Genomic DNA, 23081 nt, shown 5'->3' with positions numbered 1-23081 from the left:
GTTTAATGAATTTAATTTTGTTTAGTGGAGAGCTTTCTTACAAAGGTCTGTTTATATTTCAGAGTCTTACAAGGAAACCAGATTAAGTCAATTACAAAGAAAGCATTCATTGGTCTTGAATCCCTTGAGCATCTGTAAGTATTTGTCATACATTTTGCTTACTCTATAAATAATCTTTGCTATTAGCAGAGGTTTTCATGACCATGTAAAGTGTTTATGTAACGTCATATAGAAATGGTGACTGATAATGTTTCATTTCTCTTTATTTCAGAGATTTGAACAATAATGCTATAATGTCTATCCAAGAAAATGCTTTTTCTCAGACTCATTTGAAAGAACTGTAAGTAACTTGTCTTTTTAAGATCACCAGTTGGATCATTGTTCCTGCTTGTTGTGCTTAAAGTGTGATGGGAGTGACCCAAGTTATTTCCAAAAGCACACAGTTCAGGCAGGAAGAAAGTATTAATACTCAGTTATTTTAGTGGCTAGAGGTAATTTTAAAATACCCAACACTGAAAAGCCCAGAGTGTGTGGCATCAAGACCTTCTGTTTTGCCTGTTCTACCAACGCTTATAATTAGGAGACCTTAGCACTGCTCCTTATGCTTTTTGTTTTGTTTTTTTTTGTTTTTTTTGTTTTTTTTTTTTTTTTTGAGACGGAGTCTCGCTCTGTCGCCCAGGCTGGAGTGCAGTGGCCGGATCTCAGCTCACTGCAAGCTCCGCCTCCCGGGTTCACGCCATTCTCCTGCCTCAGCCTCCCGAGTAGCTGGGACTATAGGCGCCCGCCACCTCGCCTGGCTAGTTTTTTGTATTTTTTAGTAGAGACGGAGTTTCACCGGGTTAGCCAGGATGGTCTCGATCTCCTGACCTCATGATCCGCCCGTCTCGGCCTCCCAAAGTGCTGGGATTACAGGCTTGAGCCACCGCGCCCGGCCGTTCCTTATGCTTTTTGTATAACCTACTGTTCCTTTTTGGATTATCAGAAATATGTGTTACCAGTTCTTAACACTTTGTGTGGGTTACAATAAAGGTATCAGGTAATTTTGTTTTATAGTTTCCGAGGTGATTTAACACTTAGGATAATTGTCAGAGAAGTCTCTAACCTGTTCAAACTACTAAAATGTCAAAATAGACAAGTGTGTATATGTACCCTTTTTCATTCATGAGTTTTAAAAATTGCTCTTACTGGTTTCGAGATTTCCCTAGGAGATTGGAAGTTAGTTGGGCATTGGTATTATTTATATTTATATATTTTATATTTTTTTGGAGACAGAGTCTTGCTCTATCCCCCAGGCTGGAGTGCAGTGGTGTGATCTCGGCCCACTGCAACCTCTGCCTCCTGGGTTCAAGCGATTCTCATGCCTCAGCGTCCTGAGTAGCTGGGATTACAGGTGCCTGCCACCACACCCGACTAATTTTTGTATTTTTAATAGAGACAGGGTTTCGCCATGTTGGCCAGCTGGTCTCAAACTCCTGACCTCAGGTGATCTGTCTGCTTCAGCCTCCCAAAGTGCTGGGATTACAGGCGTGAGCCACCAGTCCTGGCCTGGTATTGTTTTTAAACTCTGTTGATTCAAATATGCAGTCGGGTAAGAACCACTAGACATTAGAAATTATTTTGCCTTGCCTGGGAAGCTACTCAAAGGATACTCTGTGGAGCAGAACCGGTTGATGACAATATAAGGATAGAAATGCAGCCGGGCGCGGTGGCTCAAGCCTGTAATCCCAGCACTTTGGGAGGCCAAGACGGGCGGATCACGAGGTCAGGAGATCGAGACCATCCTGGCTAACACGGTGAAACCCCGTCTCTACTAAAAAATACAAAAAAACAAAAACTAGCTGGGCGAGGTGGCGGGCGCCTGTAGTCCCAGCTACTCGGGAGGCTGAGGCAGGAGAATGGCGTAAACCCGGGAGGCGGAGCTTGCAGTGAGCTGAGATCAGGCCACTGCACTCCAGCCCGGGCGACAGAGCGAGACTCCATCTCAAAAAAAAAAAAAAAAGATAGAAATGCAGAATAAGCATTTAGAAACTTTTAGAACAATTTGACATTACTGTGACACTTTTGTTGTAGTTTATAAAAGTATTGGTCTGCAGTAGATTGGCAGTTTAAAAGACTGGTCCTTACCATGGATAATTTGAGATGCACTGGAAATGTGTGAGTTTTCAAACTGCCTAGGTTCAAATCCTTACTCCATTCCTTACAACTGTGTGACAGTGGGCCAACTCTTAGCCTAAGACTCAGTTTCTGTTCCCAGAATGGGGATAGCACCTCCCTCAGGGTTATGTGAAGATAAAGTGAGATAACTTGTTTACTCAAATATTTATTCATTATCTGCTATGTAGGATACTGTTCTGGATGATAAAAACAGTAGTGAACAAGACAGAGCCTCTGTGCTCATAGCATATTACAGTAAATCCTAGTGAGGAAGATAAATAATATACCAGTAGATATATAATATCTCATCAGGTAACAACTGAAGAAAAATAAAACTAGGTCAAAGGTATGGAGAGTGATGGGGATTGCTATTTTAGATAAAGTAGTGAGGGGAAACTCTTTTGAAGATACAACATTTGAACCACGACCTTAATGAAATGGCAAACCATGTGAACACTCAGTGAATGGCTTCCCAGGCACAAGGAATAGGAAGTAAAATGAGTTTAGAGAGTTAAGCAGAGTAGAATAATTAAATATGTACAATTTTTTTTGATATTAATCATCTTATTTCTCATTAGTCGTTCTCTTCATTTGTTGCAGTATTTTTTTTTTTTTTTTACATTAATTAATTTTTTTTTGAGGTGGAATCTCACTCTTGCCCGGGCAGGAGTCCAGTTGTGCCATTGCAGCTCACTGCAACCTCCGCCTCCCAGGTTCAAGTGATTCTCCTGCCTCAGCCTCCTGAGTAGCTGGGACTACAGGTGTATGCCACCACGCCCGGCTAATTTTTTTTTTTTTTTTTAGTAGAGACGGGGTTTCACTGTGTTAACCAGGATGGTCTCGATCTCCTGACCTCGTGATCCGCCTGCCTCAGCCTCCCAAAGCGCTGGGATTACAGGCGTGAGCCACGACATGTAGCCTGTCAAGATATTTTTCTTTTATCCCAAACTGCTTTGTTCTAACTTACCTTTTTGTTGTTCTTGAAAAGCATATCGAATTTACAGTTTTATTAGGTCCAACAATAAAATTATGCTCATATTTTTCTTTTTAAAGAGACAGGAGGCAGATCATAATAGACCATGAGGAATTAAGATTTTTGCTTTTTTGAACGTACTAGGAAACGAGGGTTTTGAGAAAATGCTCAGCAGAGCTTGGCACAGGGTAGAAGTGGAGTAATGTTAACAATAAAGACTAAAATTAAAATGTTATGAAAATCATCATTAGTTATTTTCTGCCAGATTCTTAAAGTAGATATTTTGATCTGTTGAGATATTTTGAGTTATTTCTCATAGGCTTAGTTTAATTATAAGTTGTGACTTACTACAAATTAGTATACCCCCCCGCCTTTTTTTTTTTTTTTTTTTTTTTTGTCAGTGATAACCTGAGGGCCAGCAAGAAAGTTTTAACTGTTAGGAGAACTCAATTTAACATAAAATTTAAACAGTAGGTGAAAGCAAATATTGCAGTCGCAATCTTCAGAGAGTCATTTAATAATTTGGGAGTCGTGACAAAGATTCTTTGGTTAACCAACCTTTAGGCAAGCAAGCCCTTAAACCTTCTCCTAGGCCTAGCTGTGTAAAATCCAATTTTAGCACGAACCCTGTAAAACCAGTTTAGCAAGAACTCTTCCACAATGTAGACCATTCCCAGGTGATGTCTGATCACCCTGGCTTGTCTTCAGCAAGAATCCTGTTAGGGTTTAGCCAGAGTCTCCCTTTCTCTGGATGTTATTTTTTAGTAATTTCACATCCACTGAATGGGATGAAAGCAAACCCACCTTGCTCCTTGGCTATACTTGCCCTTGCTGTTTCCCTACTGTCTCTCCCTCACTGAGTTGAGCCCAGTCTCTCTCCCCAACTGCAACATCACATTGCCATGGTTCCTATATCTATTGAGATGATCCTGAATAACGTCTGCCTTACCATGCTTTAACAAGTATCACTGAGTAATTTTTCATTTAACAGTTATGGTGCTGTGACTCCGATAGGATCAGATTCATCATTGGACCCCCAGACCTCTCACCCAGGACCCCAAGTGTGCACCTTTGAAGCCATTGTCTTCACTCCTGACTGATAGATCGGGGATCCAATGGTGAGTCAGACTATGAACCATTGCTCCGGACAAACATCCGTTGAAGCTGGTAAGGAAAGATTTCGATTCTCAAGATTGTGAATATATTCTCTGGAGTTGGGCTAGAGGCCAGGCTTCTTTTGAAAGGTACCTCCTGGGCTTGAAGGTCTTCCTGGCTCTCTTAGTGGGGTTTATTCCCTGACTCCCTGGACTAAAAGTTCTTGGAACTCTGTGAGGCTACTCTATTCTCTGTAATGGATCCTACTTCTCCCATGGCAATTTCTCTGGCATCGGAATCCCTTCTTTTTGAGCCCCTGCTAACTCTATTGCTCCACCACTCGTTTTGTCCACCTCCTCCTTGTTGAACCTTTATTGGCCTCTTTGGGATACTTAGGATCTCTCCAGACCGCATCCTGTAAGCTCTCTTTCTTCCCATTGCTACTGCTCCTTATTCCTCCTCTTACCACCTTTAATGTTCCCTCCCGTTCCCTTAAGCCCTTTGATAAGACTCCCTTCAAATCCATCTGTCCACCCACTGCTAGACTTTTTCCTTCCCACTCTGGACTCTTAGTCACTGGGACTGTAGGCCCCCCACCCTCCTGGGGATCTCTCAGGGGACTTGGGGACTCCCAAAAGTAATGACTTGAGGTTGAAAAGGAAAAAGAATAATTGGAAATAGACTAAATATTTTATCTACACTCAGATGGGCTTTGGAGATATCCAGACAGCCCTTAGATGTTTCTTCAGCCTCCATAAGATTACACATGGCAAAAGAAAAATTTTTTTTTTTTCTTTGAGATGGAGTCTCCCTCTGTCACCTAGGCTGGAGGGCAGTGGCATGATCTTAGCTCACTGCAACCTTTGCCTTCCAGGTTCAAGCTGTTCTCCTGCCTCAGCCCCCTGAATAGCTGGGATTACAGGCGCCTACCACCACACCCAGCTAATTTTTGTATCTTTAGAAAAGAGGAGTGACCTCGTCCAATTTATGTTTTCTTAGGTATACTGTAAGCTGGACTCATAAGACCTGGGCTCATATCCTAACTCTACTATTTATTTTATTTTATTTTATTTTATTTTATTATTATTATTTTTTAGATGGAGTCTTGCTTTGTCACCCAGGCTAGAGTGCAGTGGCACGATCTCAGCTCACTGCAGCCTCTGCCTCCCAGGTTCAAGAGATTCTCCTGCCTCAGCCTCCCAAGTAGCTGGGAATACAGGCGCATGCTACTGCGCCCAGCTAATTTTTTGTATTTTTAGTAGGGACGAGATTTCACCATCTTGGCCAGGCTGGTCTGGAACTCCTGACCTTGTGATCCACCCGCCTCAGCCTCCCAAAGTGCTGGGATTACAGGCTTGAGCCACCGCGCCCAGCCTCTACTATTTATTTTAGACATAATACTGAATGCCCCCAAAATCTCATTTTCCATTTCTAGAAAATGGAATTGAAAATGCCTACCTCAGCCGGGTGCGGTGGCTCACATCTGTAATCCCAGCACTTTGGGAGGCCGAGGCAGGCAGATCACGAGGTCAGGAGTTTGAGACCAGCCTGGCCAATATGGTGAAACCCTGTCTCTACTAAAAATGCAAAAATTAACCAGGCGTGGTGCCATGTGCCTGTAGTCCTAGCTACTCAGGTGGCTGAGGCAGGAGAATTGCTTGAACCCGGGAGGTGGAGGTTGTGGTGAGCTGAGATCTCGCCACTGCACTCCAGCCTGGGTGACAGAGCAAGACTCTGTCTCAAATAAATAAATAAATAAATAAATAAATAAATAAATAAATATTTAGCACAGTGCCTGACCACAGACAAAACTTAATTCACAATAGCTCCCTTCACTTCTGTTTCTTTTGTTTCTTTCCACTCTTCATATACTAACCAAACCCTGACCACAAGTACTTAACAGAGTATAAGGTATTCTCTCAACAAGTGTGTGGATAGATTATACTAAAATATTTCCAGTGGTTTTCTTTGAGTAGTGAGGATTTGGGGGGCTTTCTCTCCCTCTTGGTTTAGTGGTACTTTCTAATTTTCTACTACATAATTTTAATGGAAAATGTTTTAAAATTTATATGCAACTTTTTCATACACTACTTATTATTGATGCAAAGCCTTGTGGGGAATACCAAAAAGTATAAAGAGAAGATTTTAATAAATGTTGACCTAAAAAGTATTATAAATATGACTTCTAAAGTAACCAAAAGCAACCAACAATTCTCAGTAAAAAAGTTCCATTAGATCCAGGTGTGGTGGCTCATCCCTGTAATCCCAGATACTCAGAAGGCTCAGGTGGGAGGAGCCTCGAGTCCAGGAGTTAGAGACCAGGCTGGGCAACACAGCGGGTTCTTGTCTCAAAACACAGTTGCATTAAAGTTCCTGCAATAGCAGTTTGTTCAAACCAACTGTTAGAGAAGAAATTACTCAATGAAGCTTGTTAAAGCATTATAAAAGCACAGTCATCTTTGCCAGTGCCCCCTTGTTTAATAACAATATAAGTCAACTTTGAACAATTGAACAATGTAAGTCAATTTTTTTCATTCTTAGAATTGAAACTTTGCCAGGCGTGGTGGCTCACACCTGTAATCCCAGCACCCTGGGAGGCCAAGGCAGGTGGATCACGAGGTCAAGAGATCAGACCATCCTGGCCAACATGGTGAAACCCCATCTCTACTAAAAATACAAAAATTAGCTAGGCATGGTGGCACACACCTGTAGTCCCAGCTACTTGGGAGGCTGAGGCAGGAGAATCGCTTGAACCCAGGAGGTGGAGGTTGCAGTGAGCCAAGATTGTGCCACTGCACTCCAGCCTGGGCAACAGAGCAAGACCCTGTCTCAAAAAAAAAAAAAAAAAAAGTTGAAACTTCTGTGGAATCAGATCTTAGATACTTTATTCAAATATTAAACTTGATGAGGATTTTATCATGTACATAAAGCAAGTTCTCAAAATCATTTACTTTCCCTGCTTCTAAGTGGATGGGATATTTAAGGGGTCATTGAGAGAAAATACTGATTTTTCAGATATGTTTTATAGGGTTATAAACCACAAATACTTTTTCAGTGCTCTTAGTTTAGATTGCATTATACATTCCCACAGTGCTGAAGTGGTTTTTTGTTTGTTTGTTTTTGGGAGACAGAGTCTCAATCTGTTGCCCAGGCTGATGTGCAGTGGCGTGATCTCGGCTCACTGCAACTTCCGCCTCCTGGGTTCAAGCAATTCTTCTGCCTCAGCCTGCCAAGTAGCTGGGATTACAGGTGCCCACCACTATGTCCAGCTAATTTCGTATTTTTAGTAGAGACAGGGTTTCGCCATGTTGGCCAGGCTGGTCTCGAACTCTTGACTGCAGGTGATCCTCCTGCCTCTGCCTCCCAAAGTGCTAGGATTACAGGTATGAGCCACTGAGTCTGGCTTAGTGCAGAATTGTTTTTAGTCTTCATGAAATAATTTGACAGTAATTATATGCTGTCTACAACAGAGATCTCTCGATGCTCCAATATATATAGTGTTACATCCCAATACTTTCATGAGAAAAAATTTAAACCTCCAAAATTTAAAGGAAGGTGCAATTAACACCATATACGCTTTATCTAGATTCACTGACTGTTAACGTTTTGCTAAATTTGTTCTGTTTCCCTCCCTCCTCCTCTCTCATTTTAGCTCTTGCTCTCTCTCCACGTACACACAAATATATATATATACACACATACACAGTTTTTTTGCTGACCGTTTAAAAGTTGCAGCCATGATGACACTTCACCTCTAAATATCTCAGCATGTATTTTTTAAGAACAAGTACATTTTCTAACGAAGACATCACCATTACCACACCCAAGGAAATTAACATTGATAAGATAATATTAACTAATACACAGTCCATACTCAAATTTCCCCAATGTTAAAAAAAAAAGTCCTTCGTAGATGGTTTTTTTCAATCAAGAATCACACATTTCATTTGATTGTAATGACTCTTTAGTCGTCTTCAAAATAGGTCCCTGGCCACCCTTGTTCCCCTCTCTTTTTTTAGTGTCTTTCATGAGGTTGATACATTTAAAGAATTTTGGCAGACAGTCTCAATTGGTTTTCTCATGATTACATTTATGTTGAATGTTTTTGGCAAGAATAATGGATAGGTGTGTGGTAAGGTTTTAATACTGAAGACGTTTAGAACAAAAAGTAAAACAAAGGATGCTTTTCCTCTTTTCTTTCCTGCAGGATTCTGAACACAAGCAGTTTGCTCTGTGACTGCCATTTGAAGTGGCTACTTCAGTGGTTGATTGATAATAACTTTCAACATTCTGTGAATGTAAGCTGTGCACACCCTGAATGGCTAGCAGGGCAAAGCATCCTGAATGTGGATCTGAAAGATTTTGTCTGTGGTTTGTATTTTTGTTTTAAAATTTTATATATTACACACTTAATAATCTTAACAGAATTTAAAAAAATAAAACCAGAATGATTTTCCACTAGCAATTTTTGTAATCATACAGTTTTAATTGCCATTAAAAATGATCACAGGCATTTTAATGAATGAAGGCTTTTCTCTTTTAGGGGGATTGTTAACCTTAGGTTAGGTATTTGGTAGTCAGATTCCTGAATCAAGCAATATGAGTTTTTTTATATGAACATTTTTAGTAGATCTTGAAAAGTGCCACCAGGTACTTTCTATTTTTTTTTTTTTTTTTTTTTTTAGAAGGAGTCTTGCTCTGTTCCCCAGGCTGGAGTGCAGTGGCGCGATCTCAGCTCACTGCGAGCTCCGCCTCCCGGGTTCACGCCATTCTCCTGCCTCAGCCTCCCAAGTAGCTGGGACTACAGGCACCGCCACCTCGCCCGGCTAGTTTTTTGTATTTTTTAGTAGAGACGGGGTTTCACCGTGTTAGCCAGGATGGTCTTGATCTCCTGACCTCGTGATCCGCCCGTCTCTGCCTCCCAAAGTGCTGGGATTACAGGCGTGAGCCACCGCGCCCAGCCCCAGGTACTTTCTAAAAAGATAGCACTAGTTTAAAGTTGTCACCAGCAGCGTATGAATATACTGATTCTGTGTGTTTCGTATTTTTTATGCGGTTTCATAACATTAAAGTGGCAGAGTTGTGTTTTTTCTTTGAGGGGAGAGAGAGAGTCATAGACAAGTTGTCCTGATTCTAGCACATATACTTTCAAATATACTTTTTTTTTTTTTTTGAGATGGGGTCTTGCTGCGTCACCCAGGCTGGAGTATAGTGGTGTGATCTCGGCTCACTGCAACCTCTGCCTCCTGGGTTCAAGCGATTCTCCTGTCTCAGCCTCCTGAGTAGCTGGGATTACAGGTGTGTGCCACCATACCTGGCTAATTTTTGTATTTTTAGTAGAGACGGGGTTTTGCCATGTTGGCCAGGCTGGTCTTGAACTCCTGACCTCAGGTGATCTCCCTGCCTCTGCCTCCCAAAGTGCTGGGATTATAGGTATAAGCCACTGTGCCCAGCCAATTTCAAGTATACTTCTATATTATTCTTTCTCAATTTGGAATTTTTTCCTTTACACTTAAATTTCCTTTAGGCTGGGCATGGTGGCTCACACCTGTAATCCCAGCACTTTGGGAAGCCAAGGTGGGTGGGTCACCTGGGGTCTGGAGTTCAAGACCAGCCTGGCCAACATGGTGACACCCTGACAAATACAAAAATTAGCTGAGTGTGGTGGCACACACCTGTATATCCCAGCTTCTCGGGAGGCTGAGGCAGGAAAATTGCTTGAACCGAGTTGGAGGTTGCAGTGAGGCAAGATTGTGCCACTGCATTCCAGCCTGGGCGACAGAGTTAGACTTTGTCTGAAAAAAAAAAATTTTTTTCTTTAAAGTGGAATGACTGATTCTTAGCTTTACATAGGAGACCTTTTAGCTCAGTGTATCTATGTTGCATATCCCTAGAGTATCTCTGATCATTTGAGTACCTATATGTTGCCAAATCTGTTTTCACAGTGTACTTAAAGATGGTTGGAACAGAACACACACTTGGAAGTTCGGGCCCACAAAATACATCCATTGTTTTTACAAATTTTAAAGAAGAGAACAGAATCTAGTAAAGGTTAAATTCTGCTGACATTGCCACACAATCCCTTTTTACTTAGTTTTAAATATAGACATACCATATATTTTTTTCCTCCCCTTCCACTTACTGCTTTTATGGCACAATGAAATGTTATCCAGTGGAGATACTGGTTAAGATTTATATACCTGCTTCTCTCAGTCAGTCCAATAACATTATTAATTATGAATCTATATTTTATTAGCTAGTCCTAAGCCAATCTTCAGTTGGACATTTGACCTATTTGGATTTTTTCACTGCTTTAGGTGAAACCTGTGCACATACAAAATGCTTTCAAATAATTTGTTTTATTAGGTATTCTCTGTGAAATATAAATCATTCATAAGCTCCCCATTTTATATTGGCACAGAAAGGATAATGGTTTTATATATATATATATATATATATATATATAAATATCTTTTTTTTTTTTTTTTTTTTTTTTTTTTGAGACAGAGTCTCACTCTTTTGCCCAGGCTGGAGTGAAGTGGCATGATCTCGGCTTGCCTCCCCACCCTGGGTTCAAGTGATTCTCCTTCAGCCTTTCAAGTAGCTGGGATTACAGGCGCCTGCCACCTCGCCCGGGTAATTTTTGTGTTTTTAGAAGAGATGGGGTTTCGCCATGTTGGCCAGGCTGGTCTCGAACTCCTGACCTCAGGTGATCCACCCACTTTGACCTCCGAAAGTGCTAGGATTACAGGCATGAGCCACCGCTCCTGGCCATATACATGTTTATCTATCACATACATTATATACAAGGGGTAATAGAAGTAGAACTTGTCTTGAAATCCTAATATAAGGTTTCTGTTTTTCCCCAATAAGTGATAATGCTTGAGAAATACATTCCGAGCACACAGGTGACAGTAAGGGCTAGTAGAAAAGTGCTGGATCCTGAAGTCAGGAAACTTGAGTTCCAGTCCAGGCTCTGCCACTGACTTGACATGTCTTTGAGCAAGTCATTTGAATTTTCTGGGCCTCATTTCCCCCATCTTTAACCAAGGGAATTGGACTCTAGCTCTGTGGTCTCTTTAAACTTTAATATGCCACTTTGTAAACAGAACACACAAATTTATAGTATTTGTTTTAAAATTTAAAGCAAAAATATATAACTGACTTGGCTGCGGATGCATTTTTTTCCCCTTAGATGATTTTCTTAAGCCACAGATAAGGACACATCCTGAAACCATAATTGCTCTAAGAGGCATGAATGTGACTCTGACGTGCACTGCAGTGAGCAGCAGTGATTCACCCATGTCCACTGTGTGGCGCAAAGACAGTGAAATCCTGTATGACGTGGATATTGAGAATTTTGTTCGTTATCGGCAGCAAGCTGGAGAAGCTCTGGAATATACTAGTATCTTACATCTTTTCAATGTGAATTTCACAGATGAAGGAAAATATCAGTGTATTGTTACTAATCACTTTGGTTCTAATTATTCTCAGAAAGCCAAACTGACTGTAAATGGTAAGGAATTATGCTCCTTGATTATTTTTTAGTTTAGAAGGATTTTTCATGTTCTGTTTTGAATCACTTGAGAGAATTAGGCTAAACCTGACATTTAAGCAGGACTCTTACTGTCTTTTGAGTTGTGATAACGTGTCAAGTGGGTAGGATTTTTGGATTAGTCAGTCTGCCCACTTATGGTCTCTAATTGGTCTTTGGTTGAAGGGTAAATGCTGTGGCCCTAAGAGATAAGCTGTTTTCACTGCTGTTTATGCTTTTGAAGACATTCTTATGAAATTCTCAGTTTTCATTCCAGAACCATAAATCTCTCTTGATAACTATAAAATTTATTCCTGATGGGCCTTATAATAACTGGGAATATCTAGGTCATTTTTGGGTCTAATGGTCATTATCATTGTCTAAATGTAGTTACACAGGATCATTTGTGTGTTTGTGTGTGTATTTTTATTTATTTATTTTAATTTCTCTTTTTTTTTTTTTTGAGATGGAGTCTCACTCTGTCACCCAGGATGAAGTGCAGTGGCATGATCTCAGCTCACTGCAACTTCCGCCTCCCAGGTTCAAGTGATTCTCCTGTCTCCTGTAATTCCGAGTAGCTGGAATTACAGATGTGCGCCACCAGGCCCACCTAAATTTTGTATTTTTAGTAGAGACGAGGTTTCACCATTTTGGCCAGGTTGGTCTCAAACTCCTGAGCACAAGCGATCCATCTGCCTTGGCCTCCCAAAGTATTGGATTACAGGTGTAAGCCACTGCACCCAGCCTTATTTAAGTACCTTTTGGGGGTACAAGTGAGTTTTTTCCCCATGGATTATAGTGGTGCATTCTGAGAATTTAGTGCACCCATCACCAAGTAGCATACATTGTATCTAATGTGTAGTTTTTTATCCCTAGCCCCCCCCCGCTCACCCTCTCCATTCTGAATCTCTAAAGTCCATGATACCACTCTGTATGCCTTTGGGTACTCATACTTAGCTCCCACTTATAAGTGAGAACATACGGTGTTTGGTTTTCCACTCCACACAGGATCATTTTAAAAATGAATACTCTTCTTTCCTGCAAAAGCTTCTCAAAAATAGCTTGATTTATCTATTGCGTATCAAATTGAATAACTACAACATTTTAGGCTTTGTGCAACCAAAAGATGTACTTATGTTTCGCTTCTGTTCTTTAATGATACTTTTGAAGGCATAAGTTTTTTTTAGCATGCAGTTTCCTTTTGTAGATGTTGGTTTGGGCAACATCTTTTGTTTTTGAGATGGAGTCTCACTTTGTCACCCAGGCTGGAGTGCAGTGGTGTGATCTCGGCTCACTGCAACTTTCACCTCCTGGTTTCAAGTGATTCTCCTGCCTCAGCCTCCCAGGGAAGCATCATTTAGCTTTATAAGTGAGGGAATCACGGTAAATATCAGGTTCTAAAATAGGAAGTTCAAGAAGGTTTGTGGCCTTCTGCTTTCCCTAGTTCCAGCTGATGATTAAGTGTATCATGCATCCTAGAAGACACAGTTATCAGTGTGCTCCAAATACTCTGAGGTTCTGGAAGAAGAGATGGCCTCAAAACCATATTCACTCTTGGCCGGGTGCTGTGGCTCAGGCTTGTAGTCCCAGGACTTTGGGAGGCCAAGGTGGGAGGATAGCTTGAGGCCAGGAATTTGAAGCTGCAGTGAGCTGTGATTGCGCCACTGTACTCCCACCTGGATGGCAGAGCAAGACCCTATCTCTAAAGGTTTTGTTTTTTTTTTTTAATTTATAAAACCATATTCACTCTCAATCAGAGAGCTTGTCTTCACAAAGAAATGGAACATTACAGGGTGTTTTGCCTACTAGACTCTTTCATGCCTATTTGTGTATATATATGTGTCTTTGTTCCCCTGCCCACTTTTTCTTGGTGGTCTTTCTGGAAACAGAGATGCCATCTTTTCTGAAAACGCCAATGGATCTGACTATTCGCACTGGTGCCATGGCCAGATTAGAATGTGCTGCAGAGGGACACCCTGCACCTCAGATTTCCTGGCAGAAAGATGGTGGTACTGACTTCCCTGCGGCTCGAGAAAGACGCATGCACGTCATGCCCGAAGATGACGTCTTCTTTATTGCCAACGTGAAAATAGAAGATATGGGAATCTATAGCTGCATGGCACAAAATATAGCAGGAGGTCTCTCAGCAAATGCTTCCCTAACAGTGTTAGGTACGTTTACTGTTTCATGGGTCCCTGCTCTTTTTGGAGTCTTTGGGATCTACTCTTGGTCTTAACAAGCAAGAAAAATAAGTTTGAGATTACCTCTCTGATTCTTAGATCTTTATCTTATTTCACAATTTTATGCAGGGTTATGTCAGTCTAGGAATTAGTAGGTCAGATAACTGAAATGTGGGAAAATACATAGGGCAAAATTAGGTAGGCATCCTTATCACAATAATTGAAAGTTCAAATTCCTTTATCAACTTACTTTTTCAAGTCCCTCACTGTAAGGTTTCTATTTCATGTAGGTGTGTTTACCATTCAATGAGTTTGCATTGAGAGTTCCACTGTTCTCTTAGGAGTATCCCAGCCATTTGATGCTGCTTCACTTATTGCTTGATAGGAACCTGTTTGCTCCTAGTTCATTTTCAAAAAAAATTAAACAAAAAATGTATTTTCTAGTTAGAGTTTCTGCTTTCCTTTTCAGTGTGTTCTTCTTAACCCTATTTCTGGTAAAATGCCTTTTTTCCTAAACATTTCCCCCCGGCTAGCCTGGGTTTTTTTTTTTTTGTTATTGTTTTTTGTATTGTTTTTTCTTCCTTGTTATAATACTTTTCTTCATGGAACTCAAATCCAAGGTAAATTCTACTTTCCAGTTCTGTATTTTCCTAGATGTCAGTTATTATTATTATTATTAAGTTTGTTGGTTTGTGTTACTTGTATAACCAGAAAAATAAGAAGTTATTTATTTATTTATTTATTTATTTATTTATTTATTTAGAGACGGAGTCTCACTCTGTCACCCAGACTGGAATGCAGTGGTGCGATCTCGGCTCAGAGCAACCTCCACTTCCCGGGTTCAAGCGATTCTCCTGTCTCAGCCTCCTAAGTAGCTGGGACTACAGGCACATACCACTGCCCCCAGCTAGTTTTTGTATTTTTTTTAAGAGACAGGGTTTCACCATGTTGGTCAGGCTGGTCTTGAACTCCTGATCTCGTGATCCGCCCACCTCAGCCTTAGAAAAATAAGTCATTTATTGTTTTAGCATGTTAAGATATACAGAAAATTAGGAAAAGGGGAGGAAAGTCACTCAGACACTGAAGGATTTTAGCATATTCTAGACTTTCCCCTCTCACTTTTATGTAGTTAAATATACCTACATTTTATTCATTTAATATTGTACCACAAGTTACCTTGTTATTAAAGTCTTTGTAAAACATCATGTGACTATAATTTACTTAATCATTTTTCTGCTAGGTTTTAAAATATTTTTCTTTATTCTTTAAAATTACAAATTTTGTAGTAAACATCTTTGCATATAAATCTTTGAATTTCATTTTTTTAAGTTATTTTTAACCTTTTTTAATGGGTCACCCCTGCTCACCTCCTCCAGCTATTGCAGCTGCCCTGAATTTCTTACTTAGGATAGCTTGCCTAAGCTGGAATTACTGAGAAACGATTGAGGCTTTTGTCAGGATTTTGTTCTGAAACATTAACTTCTAATCCTCCTATGAGTATATAAAATTACTCATTTTATTATACCCTCATTGATCTAATTCAGTAGGAATTAGGGAATAAAACTGCCTACTTTTCATTTTTTTTTTGAATGTTTTCCTGTTAGAGACACCCTCATTTATTAGACCCCTGGAGGATAAGACAGTAACCCGAGGTGAAACTGCGGTGTTACAGTGCATAGCTGGAGGGAGTCCTGCACCTCGTCTCAACTGGACTAAAGATGATGGGCCTTTGCTGGTGACAGAACGACATTTCTTTGCTGCAGCCAATCAGCTTCTCATCATTGTAGATGCTGGGCTAGAAGATGCTGGGAAATATACCTGCATTATGTCTAACACCCTTGGGACAGAACGTGGCCACATTTACCTAAATGTCATTTCATCCCCCAATTGTGACTCTTCTCAGAGTAGCATTGGGCATGAAGATGATGGCTGGACTACAGTTGGCATTGTCATCATTGTTGTGGTCTGCTGTGTTGTTGGCACTTCTTTGATCTGGGTCATTGTTATTTACCACATGAGAAGGAAAAATGAAGACTATAGTATCACAAACACAGGTAAGTAGTACCCACATGACACCTATGGCTTGTACTTGAGTCAAGAATGTAGTATAGGATTAATTGTACAGTATAAAAAACAGAGCTGGTCATAGTAGCACATGCCTGTAGTCCCAGCTACTCAGGAGGATGAGGTGGGAGGACTGCTTGAGCCCAGGAGTTCAAGGCTTATCTGGGCAACATAGCGAGACCTCATCTTCCCCTCAAAAAACTGAAGAGCTGTGATACATTACCTGATATGTGATGGAAGGGAGTTTTTGTTGTTAAAATGTTCAACTTCTTTGATAGAACCTCTTTGAGGAAAGAATTTTGTTTGTTTATTTGAGATAGGGTGTTACTCTAATGCCTAGGTCAGAGTGTATACGGCTCACTGCAGCGTTGACTTCCCAGGCTCAGGTGATTCTCCCATCTTGGCCTTCTGAGAAGCGGAGACTATAGGCATGTGCCACCGCACCTAATTTTTTATGTTGTTAGTAGAGTCAGGTTTTGCCATGTTGCCCAAGCTGGTCTCGAACTCCTGGGCTCAAGCAGTTTGTCTGCCTTGGCCTCTCAAAGTGCTGGGATTATAGGCATGAGCCACTACGTCTGACCAATTTTAAGAATTTGTAAATACTTTTTTTTTTTTTTTCCGAGATGGAGTCTCACTCTGTTGCCAGGCTGGAGTGCAGTGGCATGATCTCGGCTCAATGCAACTTCCACTTCTGGGGTTCAAGTGATTCTCCTGACTCAGCCTTCCAAGTAGCTGGGACTACAGGCGTGTGCCACCACGCCCAGCTAATTTTTGTGTTTTTAGTTGAGACGGGGTTTCACCATGTTGACCAGGTTGATCTCAATCTTTTGACCTTATGATCTGCCCGCCTTGGCCTCCCAGAGGGCTGGGATTACAGGCGTGAGCAACCATGCCTGGCCAAACTTGACTCTTAAAAACGCATTACAGATGCATTCTCTTTAATGTCAAAGGCTCCTTTTCATCATAATTTTGCTGTAAGGAAGAATGGATCCCTTGCGATTGAGATCAGTCTTTTTTTTCCCTTGAATATCAAACTGGATTGTTGAGGTCAGTCTTTTACACCTCTCACCCTGAAATCCTGCAAGAAAAGAAATCTAGTCAGATAGATTATGAAAGTGTGGCAGTAGATAAGATTTCAACCTTTAGGTTTTGTTTCTTTTGGTGAAACTTTGAGAAGAATTCTAGTGAGAAATAGTTTTAGGGGAAGTACCAAGAGCTGTCAGGGTCCTAGGTACATACAGTTTTTCTTGCTAATAGTAATCCCAGCACTTTGGGAGGCCGAGATGGGCGGATCGCGAGGTCAGGAGATTGAGACCATCCTGGCTAACACGGTGAAACCCCATCTCTACTAAAAAAAAAAATACGAAAAACTAGCCGGGCGAGGTGGCGGGCGCCTGTAGTCCCAGCTACTCGGGAGGCTGAGACAGGAGAATGGCGTGAACCCGGGAGGCAGAGCTTGCAGTGAGCTGAGATCCCGCCACTGCACTCCAGCCTGGGCGACAGAGCGAGACTCCGTCTCAAAAAAAAAAAAAAAAAAATAGTATCCAAGTGGAACACATTTGCAAAACAGTCTTCTGAGTGTTGACTTCAACTGCCTACCTTTGAGAGTTAAAAATGTCTCTTTTACAGAGGAGCTCAATCTGCCTGCAGACATTCCCAGCTACTTGTCTTCCCAAGGAACGCTGTCTGAGCCACAGGAAGGCTACAGCAACTCTGAGGCAGGCAGTCACCAGCAACTTATGCCTCCTGCCAATGGATATATACACAAAGGCACTGATGGTAATGACTCTCTTGTTTATGGTTACAATTTCAGCCTCATCTATTGAGTTTATTTTTCAGTGTGTAGTTTCTCCATTAATCTGAAGCAATATTTTAAAGTAAGATACCTAATGAAAGCATTTAGCCACATGCAAAATAGGATGAAAATTGACTAAAGTCTTAACAGGATAAGAAAATCATCTTACAGAGTGGAGAAACACATTAAACAAGAGATTAGAGTACACAGCAGAGGCTCCCAAACTTGTGTAATTATAGGAAAGGGATGTTCTGGAAACTTTTTTCAGGTATCTCTTTCTTACCCTTTTCAGGCGGGGGCATCCTTCAGACCACATCCAAGGAAAGCTGGTTTCTCTTCCTGACAGGTAGACATTCAGTAAAGTTTAAAGGGTATGTAAGAGCCAGGCATGGTGGCACGCCTGTAGTCCCATCTGTCCATGAGGCTGAAGCAGAAGGATCGCTTGAGGCCAGGAGTTTGAGACTATATCATGCTGTGAGCACACCAATGAATAGCCACTGTACTCTAGCCTGGACAACACAGCAAGACTCCCTACCTCTAAAAAAATCAACAAAGGGTAGCAGTGGTTCTCAGCATATATCAGAGAGATGTAAAGAGTTCTCTAATTAAATGAACCTACATCCCAACATGTAGAGATGCGTACCCATACACAGAGCTCTTCTCCCTCCACCCTTTTCATACCCTCGCTCCCATAGGGAGTGACAGAACTGAATGAATTAAGGGATAGAAGAATTGGGTTTGACTGATACTTCTTCCTTTTTCCAGCTCTGTGACCATGAACTAGTTACTTAAGATCTGAGCTTTACTTTTCTAATTTTTAAACAAAGAAACAATAGTTTGTAAAGTACTTCCCCCAAGATTCTCACAGATCTTTTTTACAAATCTTTGTGGTACTTCAAATACTATACAAATGAAAGATATATTCCATTTCTTCAGATACTTTTTTAGACTGAGTGTCAACAGAACTTTATCTAATTGATAAATGGGATTTTATTTTGGCTTTTCATGAAAAATATAGTAGTTCTGACTCTTTTCTTGTTTCTGAGAAAGAGTCTTACTCTGTCACCCAGGCCAGAGTGCAGTGGCACAATCTCAGCTCACTGCAACCTCCACCTCACAAGTTCAAGCAATTCCTCTGCCTTAGCCTCCCGAGTAGCTGGGATTACAGGTGCGTGCCACCATACCCAGCTAATTTTTGTATTTTTAGTAGAGACAGGTTTCACCACGTTGGTCAGGCTGGTCTTGAACTCCTGACCTTGTGATCTGCCTGCCTTGGCCTCCCAAAGTGCTGGGATTACAGGCGTGAGCCACCGTACCTCGCCAGCATTTCTGACTTTTAAAAGAATACTTAAAAGTCTATTCTTTGAAATATGTGGGAAATAACACTGCTTTCTGGGTTAAACTAAATTACTTTTCACTCTCTTCCAGTTCTAACATTCTGTTGCGTGATTTTGTTTTTTTGTTTTTTTGAGACAGAGTTTCATTCTTGTCACCCAGGCTGGAGTGCAATGGCGCCATCTCAGCTCACTGTAACCTTTGCCTCCCAGGTTCAAGTGATTTTCCTGTCTCAGCCTCCTGAGTAGCTGGGATTACAGGCACCCACCACCACGCCCAGCTAATTTTGTATTTTTAGTAGAGACACGGTTTCACCATGTTGGCCAGGCTGGTCTCAAACTGCAGACCTCAGGTGATCCACCTGCCTCGGCCTCCCAAAGTGTTGGGATTACAGGCGTGAGCCACTGCTCCTAGCCTGTTGCATGATTTTGAATAAGTGACTCACTCTATTTCTCACTCTCTCTTCTCTCCTTCATCATTCAGTTTTCAAAGCACATAATAATCCAGGGAGTTCATTATTAAACCTATACTTCTGTCAACCATGTACTTGTCAGGCAGGACTCATTGTCAGAAGCTTTCTCTAGGGATGCTTGTAGCAATTGGTGTTACTTAACCTCTTGACTCATGAAAGTAACATGGTTTTTCTTTTTTTTTTTTTTTTTTTTTTTGAGACGGAGTCTTGCTCTGTCGCCCAGGCTGGAGTGCCGTGGCCGGATCTCAGCTCACTGCAAGCCCCGCCTCCCGGGTTCACACCATTCTCCTGCCTCAGCCTCCCGAGTAGCTGGGACTACAGGCGCCCGCCACCTCGCCCGGCTAGTTTTTTGTATTTTTTAGTAGAGACGGGGTTTCACCGTGTTAGCCAGGATGGTCTCGATCTTCTGACCTCGTGATCCACCCGTCTCGGCCTCCCAAAGTGCTGGGATTACAGGCTTGAGCCACCGCGCCTGGCCAACATGGTTTTTCATGAAGTGAAGTCATAACTCCCTATTCTCTGACTTAGTTTGCTTAAGCCAAGCATGTGTCTTGTAGCACAGTACCAGCTTTATCTTGCTCCCTTGATTTGGGCATGATCTATCCATCCACGATAGATATGTTTCAGTGTAGTTTTCAAGAGCATGGGCTCTGGAGCCAGAATGGCTGTTTCTGCTCCTCACTCTGGCAGTATGACTTTGGTTAAGTTACTTAACTTCTCTGTGCTATAGTTTACCCTGTCTGTAAAGTGGCGATAATAATAATACCTACCTCATAAGGATGTTGTGAGGATTAATGAATCAATTCACAGAAAGGGCTTGAAACTTCACCTACTTTATAAAGTAAGTGCTCAATACATGCTAGCAATGATGACAACCGTTGAAGAAAACTGATGATTGGCAAAAAATAATTCCTTAACAGAAAGATATTTAGATTCTTTTTCTTGTTATTAGGTGGCACTAGTACCCGGGTGATTTGCTCAGATTGTTATGACAATGCCAACATCTACTCCAGGACCCGAGAATACTGTCCATACACCTATATTTCTGAGGAGGATGTTCTTGATCAGACACTGTCGAGCCTCATGGTCCAGATGCCTAAAGAGACATATTTAGCTCATCTTCCCCAGGATACTACTGCCCTAGAGAGCCTGATATCGTCAGCTGACGGAGAGCCATCTGCCTTTCCCACCAACCATGAGAGGATAAGTGAGAAGAAACTTCCGTCCACACCGATGAGTGGTGGTAAGGGATGCATTTTTGTTGTTATTTTGTTTTTACTTTCGTCTAATTGACTCTTCCTTCTGTCATATAGGTAGTGCTCTCATTTGACAGGAAGCAAACGGATTGGTATATAGGAGAAACTGGCCATTGTTAAATGGTGTAAACTATAGCCAGAGATTTCTACATACTAGGGTTACAAAGAAGTCTTCATCTATAGGATGGAAACAACTTTTGTAGGGGTAACAAGATCACACTACTAAAAATTGAGAGGCCACACACAAAAACATTTCATACAGGGTATTTATTTATTTGAGACAGAGTCTCGCTGTGTCGCCCAGGTTGGAATGTAGTGGCGCAATCCCAGCTCACTCCAACCTCTGCCTCCCGGTTCAAGCAATTCTCATACCTCAGCCTCCCAAGAAGCTGGGACTACAGGTGTGCACCACCACACCCAGCTAATTTTTGTATTTTTAGTAGAGATGGGGTTTAACCATGTTGGCCAGGCTGGTCATGATCTCCTGACCTCATGTGATTTGCCTGCCTTGGCTTCCCAAAGTGCTGGGATTACTGGTGTGAGCCACCACACCTGGTATCATATAGGGTATTAATTTTTCTCCCATCTTTATTTAAATAAAGAATAAAATATGGGGGGCTGGGCGCAGTGGCTCACACCTGTAATTTTAGCATTTTGGGAGGCCAAAGCGGGTGGATCATTTGAGGTCAGGAGTTTGAGACCAGCCTGGCCAACATAGTGAAACCCCGTCTCTACTAAAAATACAAAAATTAGCCAGGTGTGGTGGCGGGCGCCTGTAATCCCACCTACTCAGGAGGCTGAGGCACGAGAATCACTTAAGCTCAAGAGATGGAGGTTGCAGTGAGCCAAGATCGTGCCACTGCACTCCAGCCTGGGCAACAGAGTGAGACTCTGTCTCCAAAAAATAGTAATAATAAAATTTCGGCATAATTTGGTGATGGTTTTTACTGAGAAGATTTTTTTTTTTTTTTTTTGGAAATGGAGGTTTGCTCTTGTTTCCCAAGCTGGAGTACAATGACGCGATCTCGGCTCACCACAACCTCCGCCTCCCAGATTTAAGCAATTCTTCTGCCTCGGCCTCCCGAGTAGCTGGGATTACAGGCATGTGCTACCATGCCCAGCTAATTTTGTATTTTTAGTAGAGATGGGGTTTCTCCATGTTGCTCAGGCTGGTCTCGAACTCCAAACCTCAGGTGATCCGTCCACCTTGGCCTCCCAAAGTGCTGGGATTACAGGCATGAGCCACCGTGCCTGGCCTACTGAGAAGATTTTTTTTTTAAATTTGAGATGTATTCTAGCCCTGTCGCCCAGGCTGGAGTCCAGTGGCATGATCTCGGCTCACTGCAACCTCTGCCTCCCAGGTTCAAGCGAACATGTTTTGTTTTGTTGCTGTTCTAGTAGGTAAACATTTAAGCTCAGCTTCACTTGGCGGGTGTTTTCTTCTATGAGGTACGATCAAGGTCATAAGTGAGAATGCAGTTTTGGGCTTGTGTCCCCTGTCTCACATGGCCCAGGAAAAGAAATATACATTATACTGTATAGATTAGGCATTTGATAACCACTTGGCATTTGAAACAAAACTCTTTCTAGATCATGGAGAGTAATGCTGAGCATGTCTTCCTGTCCATCCAAGCTTTTCATCAGCTTTCATCCTTCTGTCAGCCTGACATGCAGGAGCACTGGAATAGGGTAGGAGGTCAGGCTGGGTGCAGTGGCTCACTTTTGTAATCCCAGCACTTTGGGAGACCAAGGCGGGTGGATCACAAGGTCAGGAGTTCGAGACCAGCCTGGACAACATAGTGAAACCCCATCTCTACTAAAAAAATAAAAAATTAGCTGGGCATGGTGGTGGGCGCCTGTAATCCCAGCTACTTGGGAGGCTGAGGCAGGAGAATCACTTCAACCCGGGAGGTGGAGTTTGCAGTGAGCTGAGATTGAGTGATTGCACTCCAGCCTGGACATCAGGGTGAGACTCTGTCTGAAAACAACAACAACAACAACAACAACAACAAAGATAGGGTAGGAGGTGAGAACTACAGGTTTCCAGAGGAAGGCAAAGTATACTGTGATACTCCTGGGGATAGTTCTGGCAGGAGTGAATGATCTAATGTCCCACGTTTGATTATGTCCCACAGGTTACAGGATCATGCTTTTGATTTTAGTAGGACTTGGAACATTCAAGATGGTAGTGAGGGTACATGAAACTCTCTTCAGGATGAAATC

At 41.8% G+C, this 23081-nt stretch overlaps 1 protein-coding gene across 16 annotated transcripts in view; it reads left to right on the top strand.

The window, feature by feature from the left end:
* Window positions 1-23081, top strand: part of LRIG2 (leucine rich repeats and immunoglobulin like domains 2) — a 187566-nt gene that overhangs the window by 160947 nt on the left and 3538 nt on the right. For 8 of the 16 annotated variants that reach the window (XM_065547570.2, XM_065547566.2, XM_065547565.2 and 5 more), the window contains 9 exons: window positions 63-134; window positions 272-340; window positions 8430-8593; window positions 11418-11738; window positions 13646-13927; window positions 15541-15990; window positions 17630-17779; window positions 18088-18141; window positions 20555-20845. In XM_065547570.2, the coding sequence (XP_065403642.1) occupies window positions 63-134; window positions 272-340; window positions 8430-8593; window positions 11418-11738; window positions 13646-13927; window positions 15541-15990; window positions 17630-17779; window positions 18088-18141; window positions 20555-20845 (1853 nt within the window). Of the gene's footprint in view, window positions 1-62; window positions 135-271; window positions 341-4118; window positions 4295-8429; window positions 8594-11417; window positions 11739-13645; window positions 13928-15540; window positions 15991-17629; window positions 17780-18087; window positions 18142-20554; window positions 20846-23081 lie in introns of all 16 variants that reach the window. The other 8 variants (XM_073998557.1, XM_005542288.5, XM_073998558.1 and 5 more) reach the window with 5 other exon arrangements.

The sequence above is a fragment of the Macaca fascicularis genome, chromosome 1, assembly GCF_037993035.2.
Source record: "Macaca fascicularis isolate 582-1 chromosome 1, T2T-MFA8v1.1".
Classification (NCBI taxonomy): Eukaryota; Metazoa; Chordata; class Mammalia; order Primates; family Cercopithecidae; genus Macaca; species Macaca fascicularis.
Note: the sequence above shows the minus strand (reverse complement) of the source record. Positions and strands in the feature narration are given on the sequence as shown.